The sequence below is a fragment of the Phasianus colchicus genome, chromosome 6, assembly GCF_987193195.1.
Source record: "Phasianus colchicus chromosome 6, bPhaCol1.hap1.1, whole genome shotgun sequence".
NCBI classification, from domain to species: Eukaryota; Metazoa; Chordata; class Aves; order Galliformes; family Phasianidae; genus Phasianus; species Phasianus colchicus.
The window spans coordinates 47,394,096-47,413,936 of NC_143441.1; the positions used below are offsets into that span (position 1 = coordinate 47,394,096).

General features: G+C 40.1%; 1 protein-coding gene across 9 annotated transcripts in view; it reads left to right on the top strand.

The window, feature by feature from the left end:
- The window catches only part of XYLB (xylulokinase), a 136,535-nt gene that overhangs the window by 64,135 nt on the left and 52,559 nt on the right, over nt 1-19,841 (top strand). For 2 of the 9 annotated variants that reach the window (XM_090143188.1, XM_031607886.2), the window contains 4 exons: nt 2,336-2,394; nt 6,674-6,761; nt 9,009-9,103; nt 17,414-19,370. In XM_090143188.1, the coding sequence (XP_089999314.1) occupies nt 2,336-2,394; nt 6,674-6,761; nt 9,009-9,103; nt 17,414-17,497 (326 nt within the window). In that variant the 3' untranslated portion in view covers nt 17,498-19,370. Of the gene's footprint in view, nt 1-2,335; nt 2,395-6,673; nt 6,762-9,008; nt 9,104-9,515; nt 9,905-17,388; nt 19,371-19,841 lie in introns of those variants that run through there. The other 7 variants (XR_016467910.1, XM_090143187.1, XM_090143185.1 and 4 more) reach the window with 6 other exon arrangements.

The following is a 19,841-nucleotide window of genomic DNA, read 5'->3' on the forward strand; positions in this document are numbered from 1 at the left end:
CTGGATGGACCAGTCCCACCAGTACAGTGAGTCAGGTTCTCTTGTCAGATAGCAGTGGCTAAGGTTCATGAAGCTGGTACCCACTGGGATGTCTTTCAGTGAAGCAAACAATCCTAGTTAAGGAAAATTAATGATTTTGCCCTTCGTGTATAGGACATGCCTTCTTTTCCTTGCATGTGTATGTGCTTGTACTCAATAGTTGGTTCAATTTAGAACTTGAGATATCCAACCAACAGTTGAAACTTCACAGCACAATCTGCATCAGTTTCTTTTGTCAAGTAGGTTCACTGTACACTGAAATAGTTCTTTAGTGTTTAGCTACAAAAGAATTAGTCTGGATGAAGATAATGGTGTCAAACACTTTTAGATTTAACTCTTAATTCCCCTCTTGTTAGGTTACCTTCTTCACCTAAAGGCAGGGTAAATAGAACCTCATAGATGCACTGTGATGTCAGCCCTGCGTTTCTTATGGTAATGCATTTATACTGAAATGTTCCAAGTTACAGTGATGGCATAGTTATATAATAAAAGCAAAACCTGAGTCTTCCAACCTATTGATGAGCAGAAGACTCCTGTCCAGCCCTTGATTCCTGCCTGCCTTTGCCCCTTCTGCCTTGTGCACCATTCTGTCCTGGTGGTGACAGCCCAGCAGCTTATTGAGCCCCTCTCGAGAGGCAGGGGGTAGTAAGCATGGCTTGTTCCTTGCTTGCAATTCCTGTGAAGTGTAGCAAACATACTTGTTTCTAATTCCGTCCTGCTGGCTGTTTTTGAAATGTGTTTTCATGCTGGATATGATACTTCTGCAAGAATTTATATTCGCAGCAAGGTTTAGCAAGACAGAATTGCAACTACTAGGCAAATCATTTAGAGTTCAGCTTGGTTTCTAGGAACAGAGGCTTGCTAGTTATTTTTCACTGGTTTCTGTGCTATTACATTGTTGTGATAATCTTGGCAGGGATCTGTCATTCTGCGTTGGTATAATTGAAACTTGTTTTCCCCGAGGAATCACTCTGCTGTTTGTTTTATTTGTTTACTGACATTGACAGAGATCCTAATGGCTTTTAAAACCCAATTTGTGCATCGCTGAATATCCTCCAAAGAGGAAAATAAAATTAAATTTATCAGCAAGATAGGGTCCTCTGTGCAGTAGCTGTGCTGTAGCTGGGTCTTAGACTCCACCTGAGCACCTCACTTTGGGACAAGAAATGTCATGAGGAGCCTTTTGTGAGATGCATCTTCTCTGTTTCTGATTCTGTCTTCAGGGATTTTGCCATTAAGGACAAATGACAACAAGTTGTTTAGGGCTTCGGTATAAATTGACTGAGTTTGCTTTGTGTGAAGTAAGATATTTTTTTTAGCTTTTGTTAAAAATGAGGTTAAACGAACAAAATAATATCACAGTAAAATTCCCTTTTCAGGAGGATGTACAGAATGGTATTACTGTGATAGATCATATTACTGTGCTGCTATGATTATGATAGATTGGGGTAATTAAGTGTGTAGATTTATTTTTAAAATATAAGATATTGAAGTATTTATGCATTCATTTAATTTTAAATCTTTAAAGAATTTCAGTGAGATACTTGAACTACTGAAGCTTGTAATACCTTGCTGAGTTGTGGTTGTGGTTAGATGTATGGCTTGTTGGATGTCATGCTCCAGAGGAGCATGTACACAAATAAATAATGAAGCACTGGACAGAAAGTCAGGAACACGATGAGGAAGGTTAGATTTCTTATAAAGTCTAAAGAATGTGTAGGGTAATTTTTTTTTTCCCCACTACCCCCAGATCTATGATTTTTAATTGGATAGAGATTTATGTAATTTTTTATTTTGCTGAATTGATTTAGACCATCTCTAATTACCTTCTGACACACTTCCTTGTCATTCAAGCATATAGGGATGCTCAGGTTTCAGTGAACTCTGATTGTGAACGTCGTGAGGAGATAAGTTTGGAAAATATTGCTGGTTTTAAAGGTTACCTGTCAGTTTTTATATATACAGCTGTGAGCCAAACCAATCTGACCTCAAACCAGAGCTGCTGTATAATAACACTCTGCCTTTTTATTGAATATCTCTTTTGCAAATCTCCCAGACTTGATAGCACTATAATAATAATAGATGTGCAAAACCTATACTGCCTCTTTTAAGGAAGTGTTCTAATGAGTCTTGGTGGTTAGTATTATCTTCTTTTTTTACGTGTGGTATATTAGAGATACAGGGAGAGAGCCCAGACCATCTGACTTCCCCTCCTCATTCTCATTGCTTGGTTCAGTAGTGCAAATCTGGACAATATGTGCTTTCAGTCTGATCTGTGTGTTCTTTTGCATTGCAGTGCCCAAAACAAGGATTTTGGCTACAGGTGGAGCATCCCATAATAAAAAAATATTACAGGTAAGTAGAAAATTAAAGGAGATGATTATATCTACATTTTTATTTTGGCATACAGAATCCAAATCTCTGTAGCTGTATGGGAAGGTGTGGGTATAGAATTGTGAAACTGCTTCAGGTCATTGGGATTTTTCCTCAGGTTTATTGTGGAGACCAATGCTAACTTTGTATTGAACTTTAAATTTATTTTATACGTGTGTATATATATATATATGTATATGTATATATGTATATTTACACTTCACTAGTTTTATGGATGTGTATCTGAAACGCTGGTGACTTCCAGCTCTCGTTGCTTATGTCAAATCAATTAGCAAAGAAACCAAGAAGAGACTTGATAAGACACCTGAGATGTTTATAGTTTTTATCATTAAAGTCAGCACTGGACTTTAGACTGAAACTGGAGAGAGACTACCCTAGTGCTGGACACTCAAACAAACAAATAAATCCACTGAAGAAGAACCATTATTCTAAACCCTGTCCCTGTTGTTTTTGAACATCTATTTCTCATTGGCATTGTGTCACATATTAGTAGAGCTTCTTTTCCTCTGTATAGTCTCTCCTTCCTCTTTCCATCTTCCTCATCTGCTGCTGTTGCTGCACAGCTAACACTGGTTAAGATCCTTTGTCCCAAGAATACCTTGAGTTTACTCCACTGAGTGCATCAACAAGCTTCTCTTTGACTAGAGGCTCAGTGAGCCTGGGGATGGACATCTGCACCACAAAGCTCAGGAGTTAGTCAGCACAGGGTGAACTGTGTTCTCTGGATGCCAATCCATTTTCATTAGTAATAGAAACTCGTGAGGCCAGCCTCAGCTACACACCATATTCTTTGGTGATCACGGTTGTATAAAGTGAATGTGATCTGTTCTGCAAAACATGAGTTGGAATAAATGGAGATTGAAAAGCAAAGACCTCACTTTCTCCTAAGTCATCTAAAATGTGTGTTTGTAGAACCATAGGATGTAGAGCTCATTGGGACACAAAGGACAGATTTGGAGTGTTTTGCCTGTTAGATGTCACTTCATCTGCTTTGGTTCTTTTGCTCAAGAAGCTGATGTTGGAAAATTAACTGGTATGTTAATGGCTTAAAATACTGGTCCCCACTGAAATACTTCTACTGTTTCTTAATGTACTAAACGTACTAAGAGTATGTTATATTTGTGATCAAACTGGATGTCATGCTCCAGAGGAGCATGTACACAAATAAATAATGAAGCACTGGACAGAAAGTCAGGAACACGATGAGGAAGGTTAGATTTCTTATAAAGACATGTATGTTCTGTTTGTGATTTTGTGGTATTTCTGGGAGAAAACGTCATATATTTAAGAGAAAACTGGTATTTTGGCTCCTAAGAGTATATTAAGAAAGAGATTGAATTAAGATATTTTCTTTTAAAGCAGTGTTTAGATACTAGGAGGGTCTCCTTGCTGTGGAATGAAGGCTGAGAACGGAATGCTTTTGTAACTTCTAATTTTCAAATAGCTGAAAATTTGTGGCCATGAGAGTGATTCCTGTGGTGCTTGCTCTTCAAGTGTAGTAATAGAGCTGCTTTTAAAACTCATTAGAAGTGTCTTAAAATAATATGATCAATGCAGTTTCGTCCACTTAATTCAATCACTGGTTAATTGGATCCTCCTTTTTAATTTAATCAAAACCTCAGAAACCATATCAGTTGCATGAAGAATAGCGGCTTCCACACTTATCATGGTCAATTTTGGATAATTTGTTCCAGGGTTACAAAAGAGTATCATTTAATTAATCAACATTCAGTAACTCCTGTATTTTACATAGCAAAGAAAGCAACTTAGGAAAATGTGCTTAAAAAAAATAATTCAGCTATAGCAGAGCAGTTTTCTCCTGTTCTGGGAAGCTTTTTATAACATATGTGGGGCCTGATTAATGACCACATGAAACGTAGTGAAATATTTGTAACAGTAAAACCTTTAACAGTTTCTTTTAAAATTATTCATGACAAAGATCGTGGTTTCAAGTAATGTACTGAATATATGAACTTTTAATAATTTTAATTTCATAATCACGTGAGACAAAAGGTAGTTGTTATTTGTACGATTGCAGTACTTATTAGCATTTCTGAATAGAGCTGCATTGTATAAGACTCTGGAGAGGTGCAACACAAAAGACCTCTGTTGTTCAAGGGAATTTAAAATTCAAGCATAACGCAAGGAATACCTATGTGAGATGAAGAGATGAACAAACAGATGGGGAATGTGGTGAAACCATACAGGACGGGGAGGATATTTGAACCTAGCACTCTGTGACCTTATTTCCAAAGGGCTTTTTAATGGATACAGTGGTTAATTTTCCATTTGTCCTCTAACAGCGAAGCTCATTGTTTGCTCAGTTCTTGCTTACTAGCAAAAGTTAGGCAATACTGACACTGCAGTATTAACAGAAGGGAGCATAAAAAGTGTGTAAGATGAGGTTTTTATTGGCTTCTAATTAGCAACTAAATGGCTTTTGTTTCAAATAACCAAAATTCGTGATTATCTAAGGTTTTTATTTGCAGATATCTCTCAAATTTTCAGAGAAAGAGACAAAATCCTTTAAAAATGTTGCATATCTTTTTTACTGTAGCATATGAATTGAATTCCTTAGTCATCTTCTGTGGAGCCATGGGGCCCGTGATGAACCCCGGGCCCCATCTTGAGGGATATCACACCACGTCTGCAGGACAACAGGGGGATCAGGCCTAGGCAGTATTTTGGGGTGTAGGAGCAAGGGCCTCATGAGGAGCAGCTGATGGAGCTGGGATTGTTTAGTCTGGAGAACAGGAGGCTGAGGGGTGACCTTATTGCACTCTACAACTGGCTGAAGAGAGGTTATGGTGGGGTGCGAGCTGGCCTCTTCTCCCATGTAACTAGCAATAGGACTAGAGGGAAGGGCCTCAATTTGTGCCAGGGGAGATTCAGGTTGGATGTTAGGAAATACTTCTCTGAGAGAATGCATCAGGTACTGGACTGGGCTGTCCAGGGAGGTGGTAGAGTCATGAACCCTGTAGATGTTCAAGAAACATTTCGGCGTTGTACTGGGAAGCATGGTTTAGTGGGAACTATTGGTGATAGGTAGATGATTGGACTGAGTGATCTTAGAGATCTTTTCCAACCTCAGTGATTCTGTGATTCTATTCTGTGATTCTATTCTATGATCAGCGGGGTTGTGAATCCCTGCATGGGGTTTTGCTGGTCACAAATCTGATTGGTTTGTGTTTGTGGACACAATTCTTATATACTGGTGTAAATCAGGTGATACGCTTTGGATAAACTAATAGAATATATTGCAATTTAAATCTGAATTGCTGCTTGATTCTGTGTGGCCTGAGGGACACCTACAATCCTTGGGGAGATTAAACCAAAATATTTGTTTAATTTGGAAGGAATAAGTTGAGACTATTTTCAGTAAAGCGTTCTTGAATATTCTGTGTCCCTGTCCAAATTTGTCTTCATTTTCCCTGCACAGTATCTATTTTCTTAAAACTACATTGTTAGTAAGAGTGCATACACTCAGTAAATGCGAGATGCTGGTGTAGATTTCAGTGCAGTGGGTGGAATGGTGCATGGTGGAATAACTTAGTATCTGTTTGATATCAAAACAGATTCTTTTCCTGTATTATTTTCTTTGTACTGCCAAACCAAGCTGAGAACACACAGCCTTGCTTTGTCTTCATAGCTAAGGATTACTCAAACGCAGGAAAACTCCTGGTATGTGTAAAGCCTGTGAGATCAGGTCATGCTTCATTCTTCTGCTAACCCTAATGTAATGGGAGTGCTGGAAGCAAAGACAACTGGTTTAGCAGACTATAGCTTTTATGCTATCAAAGTTGAGAACTGGGGAGCCATAGCTGGTTCCTCTCTCCTTCCTTTCTGCTTGAGTCAGCCATACAAGTGATGGAAGAAAAAAGGCATCAGTCCAGGTTCCCAAATGGATATCCCTGATGCAGGCCTTTAGCATGGGCAGATGGTGTAGGCTCGTGAGAGAGAGAATGCTTGAAGTTAGAATCCTCTAGACTTTCAAGAAAGAGGTCTGAGGAGAAGTGGGACTTAATCTGCTGGCTGTAGTTGAATCTCTAGGTCAGATTTACCAACACTCCATTGTGTCACAAGTTCAGGAGACTCAGTGTTGCCTCTGGTACTTTTTTCCATGGATACCCAAATGCTCTGCTGGAGTGTATATTATCTGTCTGTTTCCTGTGCAGTAATAGGGATTGCTTATCCTTTGTATTTAATGAACATGCATAACTGATGCTCTGATACTTCCCAGGTCCTGTCTGATGTGTTCAATGCTCCAGTGTACACTATTGATACCGCCAACTCTGCTTGTTTAGGAAGTGCTTACAGAGCGATTCATGGTAAGACTGTAAGGAGATACTTCTGAGGGGTCTAGATGTTTAATTTCAGTTGGTTAATACCTGGGATTAATGTTATTGAAAATGAAGGGGGAATAAAACTGGGTGAATCTGACTGGAAGGTCACTGAGGTCAAAGCAAGGGGGAAGTTGCTTTAATACACTCGGATCAAGCCCAAGAATAATATTTACATTATAATTCAAGTCTGATGGCTGCTTCTCAGCCAGGGGATAAGGCCTGGAAGCTGCTGAGATTGGCAGGTTAGAGTCTAGGAACTTTAAGTACTGTGTTGCCATCTGAATGGCTGAAGTGGTCTAACAAACTAAAGATCCATCCTAGCAAAGAGGATCCAAGACAACAGAGAGGACAAGTCCAGGAATACTGCTGGCCAATAAACATTTCTAAACCTATATATATCTTCCAGCTTTTAAATGTCAAGACATACAGTATACAAGCGTACTGGGCTTCACACTTGAGTTGTGTGCACTTTGTCTTGTAAAAACATAAATCCTGGGATGCTTTTAGGTTACCCAGTCGTTCTGTTCATTGTACCATATCACTCAGTGTGACGCAACAGTCCAAGACCCAGATTTAAAGTGTTAATGAACTTGTATTTATTAAGGCATGCAGTGCTATGTTTAGGTTAGGCCCTCAGCTGTTTAAGAGTTCAATCTCAGACAGGACGTTCTGATAAAGTATGTTTTAAAGTAAGTTTCTAATACATTATTGCTAAACAAGTTAAGGAATGGGGATCAAATTCTGAAGTCATTGTCTAGGCCAACTGTTCTTAACTTCTGTTTTTCTGATTAGAAGCTTTAGGATTTGGCTCTTACTCATAGAATCACTAAGATTGGAAAAGACCACTGAAATCATCTAGTCCAACCATCAGCCCATCACCACCACTGTGCCCAATAAACCAGAAATGGATAGCTCCTGTAAAGATTCATATAAGATCCATGCTGTTGCACACGCATGGAAGAGAAAACATCAGTCATCAAGAAAAATCAGCCAAGTTGTAATTTTAGAAGCAAGTTCTGCTGTCACATTATAGCATCTGAAGACTACATGCTCTCTTGCATTTGAAAGAAGCACAGCCAAAAGTTTGAGTCAGTATGTTTAACACACACAACTTGCTCTCTCTCCTTTATTTCCAGACAAGTCACAGGGATTCTGTCAGGCAAAGCATGGCAGGGCAGTGTAAGCAGTACAGTAAGGTTATCAGTGTATTTGAAGCCATAATGGGACTATTTTTGCACCTTGGAGGCTAAATCTCCAAACTCTGTGCTCAAACTTTGCCTACTGCTTCAGCAGTTACCAAAGGCTTTCCAGTGCATAATGCTAGAAGCAAACTTGTTGTCCCTGAATACAAGTGAAAAATGTAGAGCCATCATTAAAGTTTTTCTCAGTGATTTCGTGTGTATGGAAGATATAAAATCGCTCTGCCAGTTTGGCATGTGGAATCTTGAGGCTTGGTTGACAGAGCATTTGAGGGAGGATTTCAGATGCTGTGCTGTCACAGGGACTCCTTGACTCAGGTGCTCTGCCAGCCAAGCCCTGGGGGCATGCCTTGTGTGTTTCTAAATGGCATTTTTGATTGATGTGTTCAGATGACTCACTTTTGGCCAGGGAAAGGAATTTAGTATAAGCAAAGACTTCCTAATATAAATGAAATATTGATGGCAGTGGCTGTTTAATAGCATTAGAGTGTACGTCTGGGTACAAGTAGGGTTTTCCACAGTTCACCTAGGGTACTTACAGTTGTAACAAGAAACTCCTGAAAGGGTGTGATCCACTTGCAAAGCCACACACTGTGGTAGTAGGTCTCTGCTGTTAATTCTGCTTCCTTATATATCAATGTGTTTAATGATTTGTAGCATGCTTTCTTGACACTCTTTTCACTTCCTTTTTAGTTTAGTCACATTTTGTCCTTGAATCTCCTGCTTCCACATATTTCCACTGCTGTTTACTATACTGTTGTAACCATAAATAATTACTGATATTGTTGAATAGCATTTCTGCTGCCTGCCTATTCTCCAGGGTATGTATTGAGTGATTGGCAAAAACTCAATCACAGCATCCCCACTTCCTAGGCTAGTGCACTGGAATGTAAGATTTTTTGCCGTTTATCCTTCAATCCTGAATGCTGACCTGACTGGGGAAGATCAATATAAGGTATTAATTTGCCAGGGAGTCGAGGCACATCCTTCATCTTGCTTTTTGCATTGATCAGGATTGTGATTCTCGTTGCAGGACTTGTAGCTGAGACAAATGTGCCCTTGGCTGATGTTGTGAAATTAGCACCAGAGCCCAGATTGGCTGTTACACCAACTGCTGGGGCTGAGGAGGTGAGCAAGCTTGGGAATGTCATTTTTCTTTTCATTTGCTTCAAAATGTGGTAGTAAACTAATTTTTTTAGTGAAATGGATTAATCTAAGTCATATTTTGTTGCACAATTCTTAATTCTTATTGTGAAAGTTGATTTAATTTGGGGAGATGGCAGGTGTAATGGTGTAGTAATCTGCATGATCACCCTCTCTGTATCTGAGAGAATGATTTTTTTTTTTCCCCTTAAGTGGGTGTGATTGGAGAGCAAAAGCGACTTCCTAAACAGGTTGAATTTGGATACACATCAGGTTGTAACTGATAGTAATTGACAAAACAGTCTTTACTTGCTTGCAGGCTGCAGTATTGAGAAAGACATGGTGATGCTTTCCAGATCTTAAACAGTGGGCAGCAATTCTGTGTCTTTTCTTGTAGCTCTCAGTTGGAACAGCTGAAAGCATGCCAGCTTGGAGAATTCAGTACTCACAGGTCTTTGGTATTTTGCTCATCCTGGGAATTTCAGCTAATCTGAAGGTGAAACTTGTGCTTTTTTGGCCCACATACATTAAGCAAGTGGTTATTGTTGTTAATGGCACCATTTCTGTCTGTATTCCTGCTCACAAAGGACTTGTCTTGGGTTTTACAGTGCTACCTCATACCTCTCACTACCAAATGTAAGGTGCCTTAATTTACAACAGCTTTTGCAATGTAACGCCAGCTAATAAATTTAAAAATGCAATATTGCAAGATTCCTGGAGAATGTGAGTTTAAACAAGCAGAGGTGTGTCTACCTCCATCTTCAGCTGTGTATCAGGACAGCCTTACACACTCTATTTGTGATGTTTGGTTATGCCCTTACTACAGGCAACAAGGTTTTAAAGCTTTTATTTAAACTGGGAAATTAATGATCTGCCAAAACTACTAACTCCCAGCTACATATGTACTGGAGCACCAGATATCATCATGAGTAATAATAGAAATGATCATGCTGCATTGTGCCTGCCAGCATATTATTTAATTATTAACTGAGATGGAGGAGCTCAGTAATCGAATAGAAGTCCCCTTCAGAAATATTAAGACATTGAATAATTTAAACTTGATTGATCTGATCTCATTTACTCAACTTTCCCCCCTCATTCTGAAAGATAAGATAATTAACAGCAATGGCCTGCGTCGCATCTGTTGCAGCTGGAGGCTCCTGTGGGGGTTTCAGGAGCAGCTCTCTGGCGTTTGATCCAGCCTCACATTGCTGCCTCATACCCCCCAAAATGCTCACTGCTGGAGAGCTGACAGGCTGCTTTGGTGGAGGTGCAGAGTGCTTTGAGACCTGCTGGTGACCCTCAGTGCTGCTTCAGCTATAAAGCTCAAGGGCAGGGGATACAGCTGTCATTCACAGAGGACTTGCAAGAGCAGCAAGCACCTTGTGCCCCTGCAGGGGCCAGCAAGCCTAGCTGGAAAAAACAGTGGGGAATTCATTTGCCTCTTCCTATTTTACTGTCTGCATAAAATGGCCTGGAAGCGAAAAGAGTTAATTATCTCCCTCTCGATACTTTTCTTCTCCTTTTCCACTTGGTTAGACCTGGTTCTCATAGCACATCTTTTTATTGGTTTTAAATGATGTACAGCAGAGAATTATTGCCCCAGTAGATAGAAGTGAATGATAGAGAAGGCAGCGGCTGAACAGCATGCGAAGGAATAACTGTTCCTGTGCTTCAGCTTAGCTTGCCAGCTTCATTCCATTAAGAGCTGCTGCTTGCAATTACGTATTCCACACGATTTTTTTTCTTCCTGTCTTATAATTTTACAGTTGATGGTGGATTCCCTGGCTAGTTTCATGGCTGTGAAACTGCAGAAAGCCAGAGGGGCCTGTCAGTAATGCAGTGTGTTAGCACGAACGGTGCAGTAAAAATTCATAATGTGATGAGTCAGTTTGATTCTGTTTCTTACAGAGCTGCAGCTCCCTGTCCGTCCAATTTCATTCTGTTGAGTTTAGAGGCTTTCACCTAAATGACGGTTCTTTTTATAAACTTCAAAGTCATCCTGAGGTTAGGTTCTGTCTCACTGAGGAGCTCTTCTGAAAGAATCTGGCTAACCAATATGAAATTGCCTGGACCACTTCCCTACATTTTCTGGACAGCTACAGTTAAATCTTGGCAGAGTGGAGAAAAAACAGGTCATAACACAGCAATCTGGTCTAGTTTTGTCCTTTCTTCTTGGTGTAGATTGGAGGCAACATGTGCTACATCCTTAGAAGGAGGAAAACCTCCTATAGACAGAGGTCAGATGCAACAGTTTGATGTAGCCTCCTCTTTGGTGCTGAGGCCTATGCATGCAGCAGAACTTTCTAGGAACACAACATGCAAGAAATGTTTCTTTGATTGCCAAATGATTATTTGTGATAATGAGTGTGATTTCATAAAGGGAGGGCAGAGCACAAAAAACAATTCTTAAGGTTCAATTAAGCTGGCAGCCAGGTAAAATGAAGTCACAGGATGGGAAATGTGGAGCTTTTGTGATGTGTGATGAGATAGTAGTTAGTGGAAACTGAAGTCCTGTAAGTTGCAAGTTGTCTGGCAAAAATGTGATTTAATGTTATAGCAGACCATCCTGCCTGCAAATGACCATCCTAAAGAGAACAAATCCATTTCTGTGGCTACACACAGTATATTTGTAGGCTATGGAGGCTCCTGCACCCTGAGCTTATTTATAATTATTTAGACACTTACGTGGATCTGAAGGTCTTTTGGTGGTAACCACTGTGATAACCTTTGGTCATGACTCAAGCAGACTGGTTGAAGTTAGTCATCTGTGGGTTAAACTGATGAATTCCTTTTTTTTTTTTTTTTCCATATTTTCAGAATAACAAAAGCTAAAGTCATCTAACCTCTCTGGAGTCTTTTCATCCCCCAAGGAAAAAGATTAATCAGAAACACTAAGCATGACAGAAATGACCAGGAGATTATAGAGCAGTAAATATATGCTAACAGACAGAAAGGAACCATTATTATGGCATTAGAATTCAGCTCTATCCTAGTAATCTGTTAAACGGAGATGGTTGGCTTGTTGTTTAATTAAGCAAAAAAGCAGGAGAGGGAACATGATTATGTGGGGTTGGTCACTTGTGTTTATACAAACCACGTTCCTATAACATAGTGTTAGATTTATTGTAAGGCTTTACATTATAGGGTTTTGTAGGGAGAAGGCATGGTACAATTCACTACCTCTGGATATATAATCTTTGTGCTATTGAGGGCACTGAGGGACGTAGTTCAGTGGGCATGGGGGGGATGGGCTGATGGTTGGACTAGATGATCTTAGAGGTCTTTCCCAACCTTAACAGTTCTGTGGTTCTGTTGACCCTATTGAAAAGTATCAAGTCTGCAGACGTTCAAGAAGGAAAAATGTGGGCCTAACAGGTTTTCTTGACTTTGGTGATGTGCTTTGTAAGCATGTGGGTTTATAGAAGTGACCCTGTTACCCAGGAAAGTTATAACAACCTATGTATTGATTTAAAATAATGATATTTTTGTTGAATTAGATATTTGGGGGTGGGATGTTTTCTGAAATTGGTTTAGGTTGCTGATTTAGTGCAATGCAGATCATAATAATACAAGTATGGAAATATGATAATAGGTATTGATGAAAGTTTGATTAAAGTGACTTGGGTAACCAATAAGTTTCAGCCTATTAAACTGTTTCAGATATGCTTACAGAATGAATATGTGAAAGAAATGAAGGGACAGTTGGGGTGTGGTTCCTTGCAATCATCTTCAGGGTATTTCTGGACACTGTCATGTTCTTTCTGCCCTAAACATATCCTTTTTGAGTTAAAAAAGGTGAACTACTGTGATGATTTTAAAATAAAATATCTGTGTCTCTCAATTTCTTAAGCATATCTCTGATACTGAAGTAATATGATTTTAGTTTAAAGGGAAAAAAAAAAGGAACCTGTCTAAAGTAGCAAGTGTTTGCAAGGGACTGATTAATTTTAATCTATGCAGAGTAGATTAAATGTACTTGGGTAGATTAAAATTAGATAATCATCAGCATCATCTTTGTAATTTGTAAATTTTGATTTGCTCCAATCATTGGCTAACACAGCATTGCAGGAGACAGAAGGATCTGTGGGATTGTCACTTGCAGTAATCATTTGTAGCTGGCTTTACTTGTAGAGAACAGAAGGGACAAAGTCCTGTTCTTGTAGTATGAAGAAGTGGTAACAGCCCTGTGGAGTTCATAGGCTAGTAGTATGGTGAGATAAAATATGAGGATGACACACTTGATTTAGATTAAAGAGCAACGTAACATTTATCTGCACAGTTTTTCCAGGCAAGGCGAGTCAAGTTATTCTCAGTTATAATGTAATCTGTGTCATTTCTTCTTTCTTATTTATTTGTGGGATTGTCGGAGTGTGTCCAAGTTGTCCCAGGAGTGAAGTTCAGCATTTGTAAATGAAGCCATCAGAATAGTGCTAATGCTGCAGAGTTGACTATAGACATAAGCAGGAAAAAAGGCCATAATATAGCAAGGACAATTAAATTATGGACAATAATAAGGTTCATGTTGTGATACATGTAATTACTCCTGCTAAATATCATGGTCTGATATATTAGGTTTGAGGCTATGACAGAGAGGGAATTTATGTTCTTGAGTTTTTATGCATCATTGAGAGTTCTTTATTCCCTTTGGACCTCAATTAGAAAAATAAATCTATATAATTGCCTCAGGAAAAAGGCTCCTGGAATGGCTTAGAAGGAGCTGCTGAGGTTCTGCAGGGGCGATTCAGCCGCAGCAGATGTGGAGAAATATCTTTCACAAACACAGCTGTGTGTGTGTTCAGGCCAGGTTCTCCATAAAGCACTTGGGTTTTCTGTGTGTGTTTCCTGGGAGCTGTGCTGCTTTGGCCCCAGCCTTCAGCTGGTGTAAAACTGCTGTGAAAAGCACTGCGTATGAAAGGAGTGAAGCACTGCTGTGCTTACCAGCCATGATGGTGTCACAGCCAAATTCCCTAATGAAGAGGAATTTAAAACTTTGTGTTAGCCCTCTGAACTGTGCTACCCCCAAATGAACAGAGTACAAGCAGTGGTCTTGAATTTTTGTTGTTGTGGTTTGTTTGCATTGTTTTCAGGTGGTACAAAACGCAGCATTCATTTACACTAATGGCTGGGAAGGTGATTGCAAATGCCTGAATTTTGTCAATTAGCGAGCTAAGTGCTTAAGTCCAATAAACAGGAAAAGGGATTGTTATCAGTAAACGTGGCTGTTCATTTATTTTGACACATTTTAATTTAGTGTGATGTATTAACAATAATACTTCCCAGCCTTCTAGTGAATGTGCTGTTGTGTATTCTGTAAGAGCACTGCTGGGTAAGTAATAAGGAGCCGCCTTTCTCAGGAGCTGAGCACACTTACCAATGCAGCTCTGCTGTGCTGAATCTTTGTTGAGAAGTGCTTAGGGTTTTTCAGATTTACAGAATAGTGAAGTAAGAAATAGTGAAGCTTGATTATAAATGCTTCAGTGAATAAAAGAGCCATTTTTGTTTGACATACCGATACTCCCTGCATAGTGGTGCTTGCCTGCTCAGTATTTTGTTTACTCTGATGTGCATATTTAGCAGAAATGGGAGCAAGAATATTCTTTGGGAACATGAAAAGAATATCTGTATGCACTTCACTGAACACCCAAGGCCCCCATGTAGTCAGTTAGAAATGGTATGCTGAGCCATATGGCACTTAATAATAGTAGTGGTTTCTATTTGCTAACTCAGTAATCTGTGTAAGTCTCCATGGTCCTTGGTATCACTGCTCTGTAGAGGAGAGGAGCTGGGGCATGGATATGTTTGTTGGGATTGTTTAATCTGGAGAAAAGGAGGCTCAGGGGAAAGTTTATCACTCTGCACAACTGCCTGAAAGGAGCTTATAGCAAGCTGGGGGGTTGGCTTCTTCTCCCAGGTAACAGTGATAGGACGTGAGGGAATGGTCTCAAGTTGTGTCAGGAGACATTCAGGTTGAATAATAGGAAAAACTTATCAGAAAGAGTGGTGCTGCAGTGGCACGGGTTGGCTAGGGAGGTGGTGGAGTCACCATCCCTGGAGGTGTTCCAGAACCATGGAGATGTGGCACTGAGGGATGTGGTCAGTGGGCATGGTGGGGGTGGGTTGAGGTTGGACTAAATGGTCTTGGAGATCTTTTCCAACGTTAGTGATTCAGTGATTCTATGTTAAATGTCTTCCCAAGATCATGGAGTTAGTCTGACACAGAGGTAGGACTGAGCAGGTTTCTCTGTTTCTGCGTGACAAGTGTAAGACTGTTAATCACTGCAAAATGGATTGAGAACAGTGTCCTCATGAGGCCTTGGCTAGTGAACAGCGTCTGTTTCTGCTTGGTGTAGATGATTCTCATCTTCCCCTTGATATGCTTAATTTGTTGAAGAAATGTCCTTTAACTGCTGCAACATCTTGTTTGTGAAAAGGAGGAGTCAATCAGAACAGGTTTGTTCTGCAGGATGTACCCATAAGTCACTCACCTGCTATAGGGGGAGTGGGAACAAAGCATTAAGTCCAGGTTTTGCTGTTCAGACTGAAGCTTTCCTTTTGCAAGGGGGAAACAAGAACTGAATGTTTCACCATCAGCTGAAGCACAAGAACAAAACATGTTAATTCTGTATTCCCTAGATAAGAAAACTGTACAAACACCTGATAGATTTTTCTTCTAACCAGGAAAATATTGGCAATATTGGTGGTAGGTGGATATTCGGACTAGACAGACGTAGAGGTCTTTTCCAACCTTAATGATTCTATGATTCTGAAATGACAGGTACAGATACTGAGGCCACTTCAGGACTATACATAAAATGCACAAGAACACCATCTTCTCCTGCAGCCTCACCATTTGCACTTGAAACATCTCCCTCCGGATTTTTTCATGCATATACAGTTGCTGGCTGTGGCTCTTATCTGGAAAAGGATAAAATGCATTTAAATGCTGGATCTCCCTTATTGATGAAAGCCGTAATTCAGTTTACTGGATATGATTCATTATGGCTTTATAACCTCACTGAACCTGGAGCCAGGAGCGAGACTGCCCTTATTATGAATAACATCAGTGCAGGGGGCTTGTAGACTAGACTTGGCGGCCCATAGGATTCATTGCAGCAGGGATGTGACCTTATGGCATCCTCCTAAGGACTGCTCGAGGCTGTACGAGCTCCATGCTGGCTCCTGGCAGTCCCCTCTTTGTGCTAGTGCCAGCAAATGAGTGCAGCTATCCTGGCATGGCATCAATTTCTTATTTTATTGGATGGACAATTAAAATTAGACGTAGGGGTAAGGAGGAAGGCGTATCTCCCAGATCTGGAAGGGGTATAGTTTTAGATTGCAGCCTGCAGTAGGGCTAGACTTTATTTGGGATTTCTTCTGTGTAAGCTGGTCACATACAAAGTAGTTCATCTTCTAAGATATGTCCTGTGATGAATTTGAAACAGAAGAAAAAAAGGGGGGGAAAAAAAAAAAGTAGTAAATGTAGCAAATTCCAGCATTGATCTTGCCCATGTCCAAAAGCATAGGGCATGTTTCAGTCTGGAGTTTTGAATACATTTGAATCTTGATTCTGCTTTTCATGGCTGTAACAATTCTGGTCTAAAAATCCCTGGTGGATTCTAGGTAAGAAAATAGGAAAAAGCTGCTCAGATGCTCCATGTTGTTGTGGAAATAAGCTGAGTCTTTGTTTGTCCCTGGGTGAAGGAGCCAGGGCATGGAACACATCATAGATGGGAAAGGTTATGGGGTAGAAAAGTGCAAGGGAGATAAACTAAAGGAGATATGGGCTTATGAGAGGGGTGGGAAGTGTATTTTAGAATGCCCTGGTCTTTCTGGCAGTGGCATTGCATGTGGTGGGGGGCTCATTAGCAAGGCAGAGGAGAGGGAACAGAGGCAGTGATCCGTCCTGAGGTAGCAGAGGGAGGCAAGGACAGGAGTTCTGCCTGGGTGGTTAGGACTGCTATTACTGAGGGGGCATGGCTGACTTGGAGAGGTGACTTTAGCAGAGCTGCTTCCTCTGGAAGCAATGACTTGTGCTTATAGCAAGAATACAATCACAATAAGAACAATTTGTGTGTGTCATAAAATTAGGCTGTAAAGGAGATGGTGAAAAGGATGGTGACATTTGAAGGTGGAAGATACTGCAGCATTTCTTGAGCAAATTGGGAAAAGAAACCTCAAACCTGCAGTTGCCTGTGACAATGCTACTTTTTCAACTCTGAAGATATTTTGAACTGCAGCGTGATTTAAAAATCTAATTTTCAATCTAGACATTTGTTTCTTTTTCCCTTTTAGCTCTATCGTCCACTCTTGAAAAGATATGCGGAGCTTGAACAGAAGGTGATCTACAACCCAACCTCCTCTTGTCACACAAAATAACAAGCAAACAAAATTTATGAGTTGGCTGCAGAGTGGACTCCCAAAGAGATCAGAAGAGATTTGCTCAGAATTTAGTGGAGTTCTTTAAATCATTTTGTTCCTTTTTGTAGACAAATCATTGTTAAATGGCTGAGTTTCAGTATGTTGGTGGAAAAAGTTGCACTATGATTGAAAACCCAATTAAAAAAGAAATCATTGTTCTATGTGTTTGTGACTTCAGGTTTTTTCAATACTTTTCAGATGGTACTTGGTGATTTGGAATATCTGGGTGAGCACATGAAGTCCATTGTATATATAAATCACTCTGATCGTCTCTGTGAGTTTTGATTCCATGTGTTCAGTGCTGTGGGCTCTCTACATACCCACTTAGTTCAATATCTTCATTCCATGACCTCTTTCCCCAATGTATTTTGAAATTATCTTTCAGCACATCTATAATTTATCTCCTCTTTGCTTACATAAAACCAACAGAAAGCATAAGCATATTCAGGTGCATCTGATGAAAGTTTTTGAATGCTCACTGGGATCCTCGTAGAAGGGAAATGCTTGTTACATGATGCTATGGAAAATCTGCTGTGGGATAAAGTACGATGTTGGATTTTATAAATTGTGGATATTGCTAAGGCAATACATTGAATTTACCCTGTGAGATGCAGGCTTGGTTGCTCAATGTTTTATTTGATGTTAGCTTTGAAAAGATGAAAACAAGGGTCAAACGTGGAATGTTTTTACATGTTCTACACATTTTCATTCAATTTCAGAAAGAGTCTGTTCCATCTGCACACTTGTTTGGGGCTATGCTGCTTTCTTTTCCTCCTTTAGGAGTCATGACTATAAAGTTGTTTGTTTCATGCTGAGTGTGAGTGCAGAAATAGGACTCTCTTCCTATAGGGCATGAAGGTCACTGTTTTTCTTTATACCACCAATATATCATTTCTTTCTTGGGGATGCTGAGCAGAACTGGTGGCCGTCTTGTCCTGTTGCTATTCCTCAGTCCTAAGGAAACTCTTAGAAAAAAATACAGCCCCAGACACCTTCAGAGATACATACATACATGCAGAGATGTATGGAAGTCACAGAATTTAAGTGAAAAACCTGCATCACCCTGTGCAAGTGGGAAGAGCTTATGACACTATTCTATAGTGCCAGTATTTTTCCTTTGGGATAAAATTTCTTCTATGAATAAAGTAGGTTAATGAAAGACTTTCTGAAGCCTTTCTTCAGTTCTTGTGGATGTTGTAGTGTGCTTTGGGAATACATCAGGGGGTTGTAGGGAGCAGAGGATCTGATCATGGAGTACTGCGAGGTTTTGGAACAGGCTGACCATCAAGGTGGTAGAGTCACCACCCCTGGGGGCTTTCAAGAAAAGGGTAGATGTTGCCCTGAGTGATGTGGTTTAATGGTCGTTGTGGTGGTGGGGTGATGGTTGAACTTAGTGATCTTAGTGGGCTTTCCAACATTTATGATTCTATGACTTGAGAATTGGGCTCTGTCCCTGCTGGAGGCAGGTGACTCAGGTTCCTGCTCTTCACGTTACAGCAGTTCAGGAGTGCTCTCTGTCCCTGCTGCATTGCTGCAGTGAGTGGCACCTCCTGGCAATGACTCACCTCACGTGTGATGGAGAATGGGCACATTCTTCCTTTGCTCCCCGTTCTATTGAAGTGCCTCATTGTGAGTACTAATGGTGCCGTTTCCGTTCACGACTCAATAATTCTAGCTTCTCTTGATATTAGCAAGATTACTCAGCAAGGTGAAGAATTACCTTTCTGAGTTTCTAAAGCGAGTTTCTTTTAAGCAATTCCTTTAAAAGGTGGCATTGTAAATACACATCTCTTTTATGTGCTTATTATTTCTGGGTCCTAAGGTACAGTGCTAAAACATATAACACTTCTCTCAGGCGTCCACCTTCAGCAGTTGCTTTGTCATTGAGCAAAGCTGTAGATAGGTTATGACAAATGTGTTAATGTGAGTTAAGCAGTGCCTATTGGTTTGTCATCATTAACCATGCCTGGTGACCGGTTTGTCATCAGGGTTAAACCTAAGAGTGAAAAGGTTCAGAGATGTTTGCTCAGTTTTGATGACAATTTCTTCAGATGGCTCACTGGAGTGAGAAGACTGATAACCTCATGTGGCTTTGCCCTTGAATTGGGACATTCAGCTTGACTCCCACTTAGCTGAAGAAACTTAGAGCTCGTGTTCCCTATTTTGTATCACAGGACTATAAGACACAGGGGCTTTTATTTTAAGATTATTTTTTAATAGATTATTGGCTCTTAACAGTGTTGTTAATGGTGTACAGTCCACATGGTTTAGCAACTCTCTGTGCCTGAGCTCTTTGTGTTCA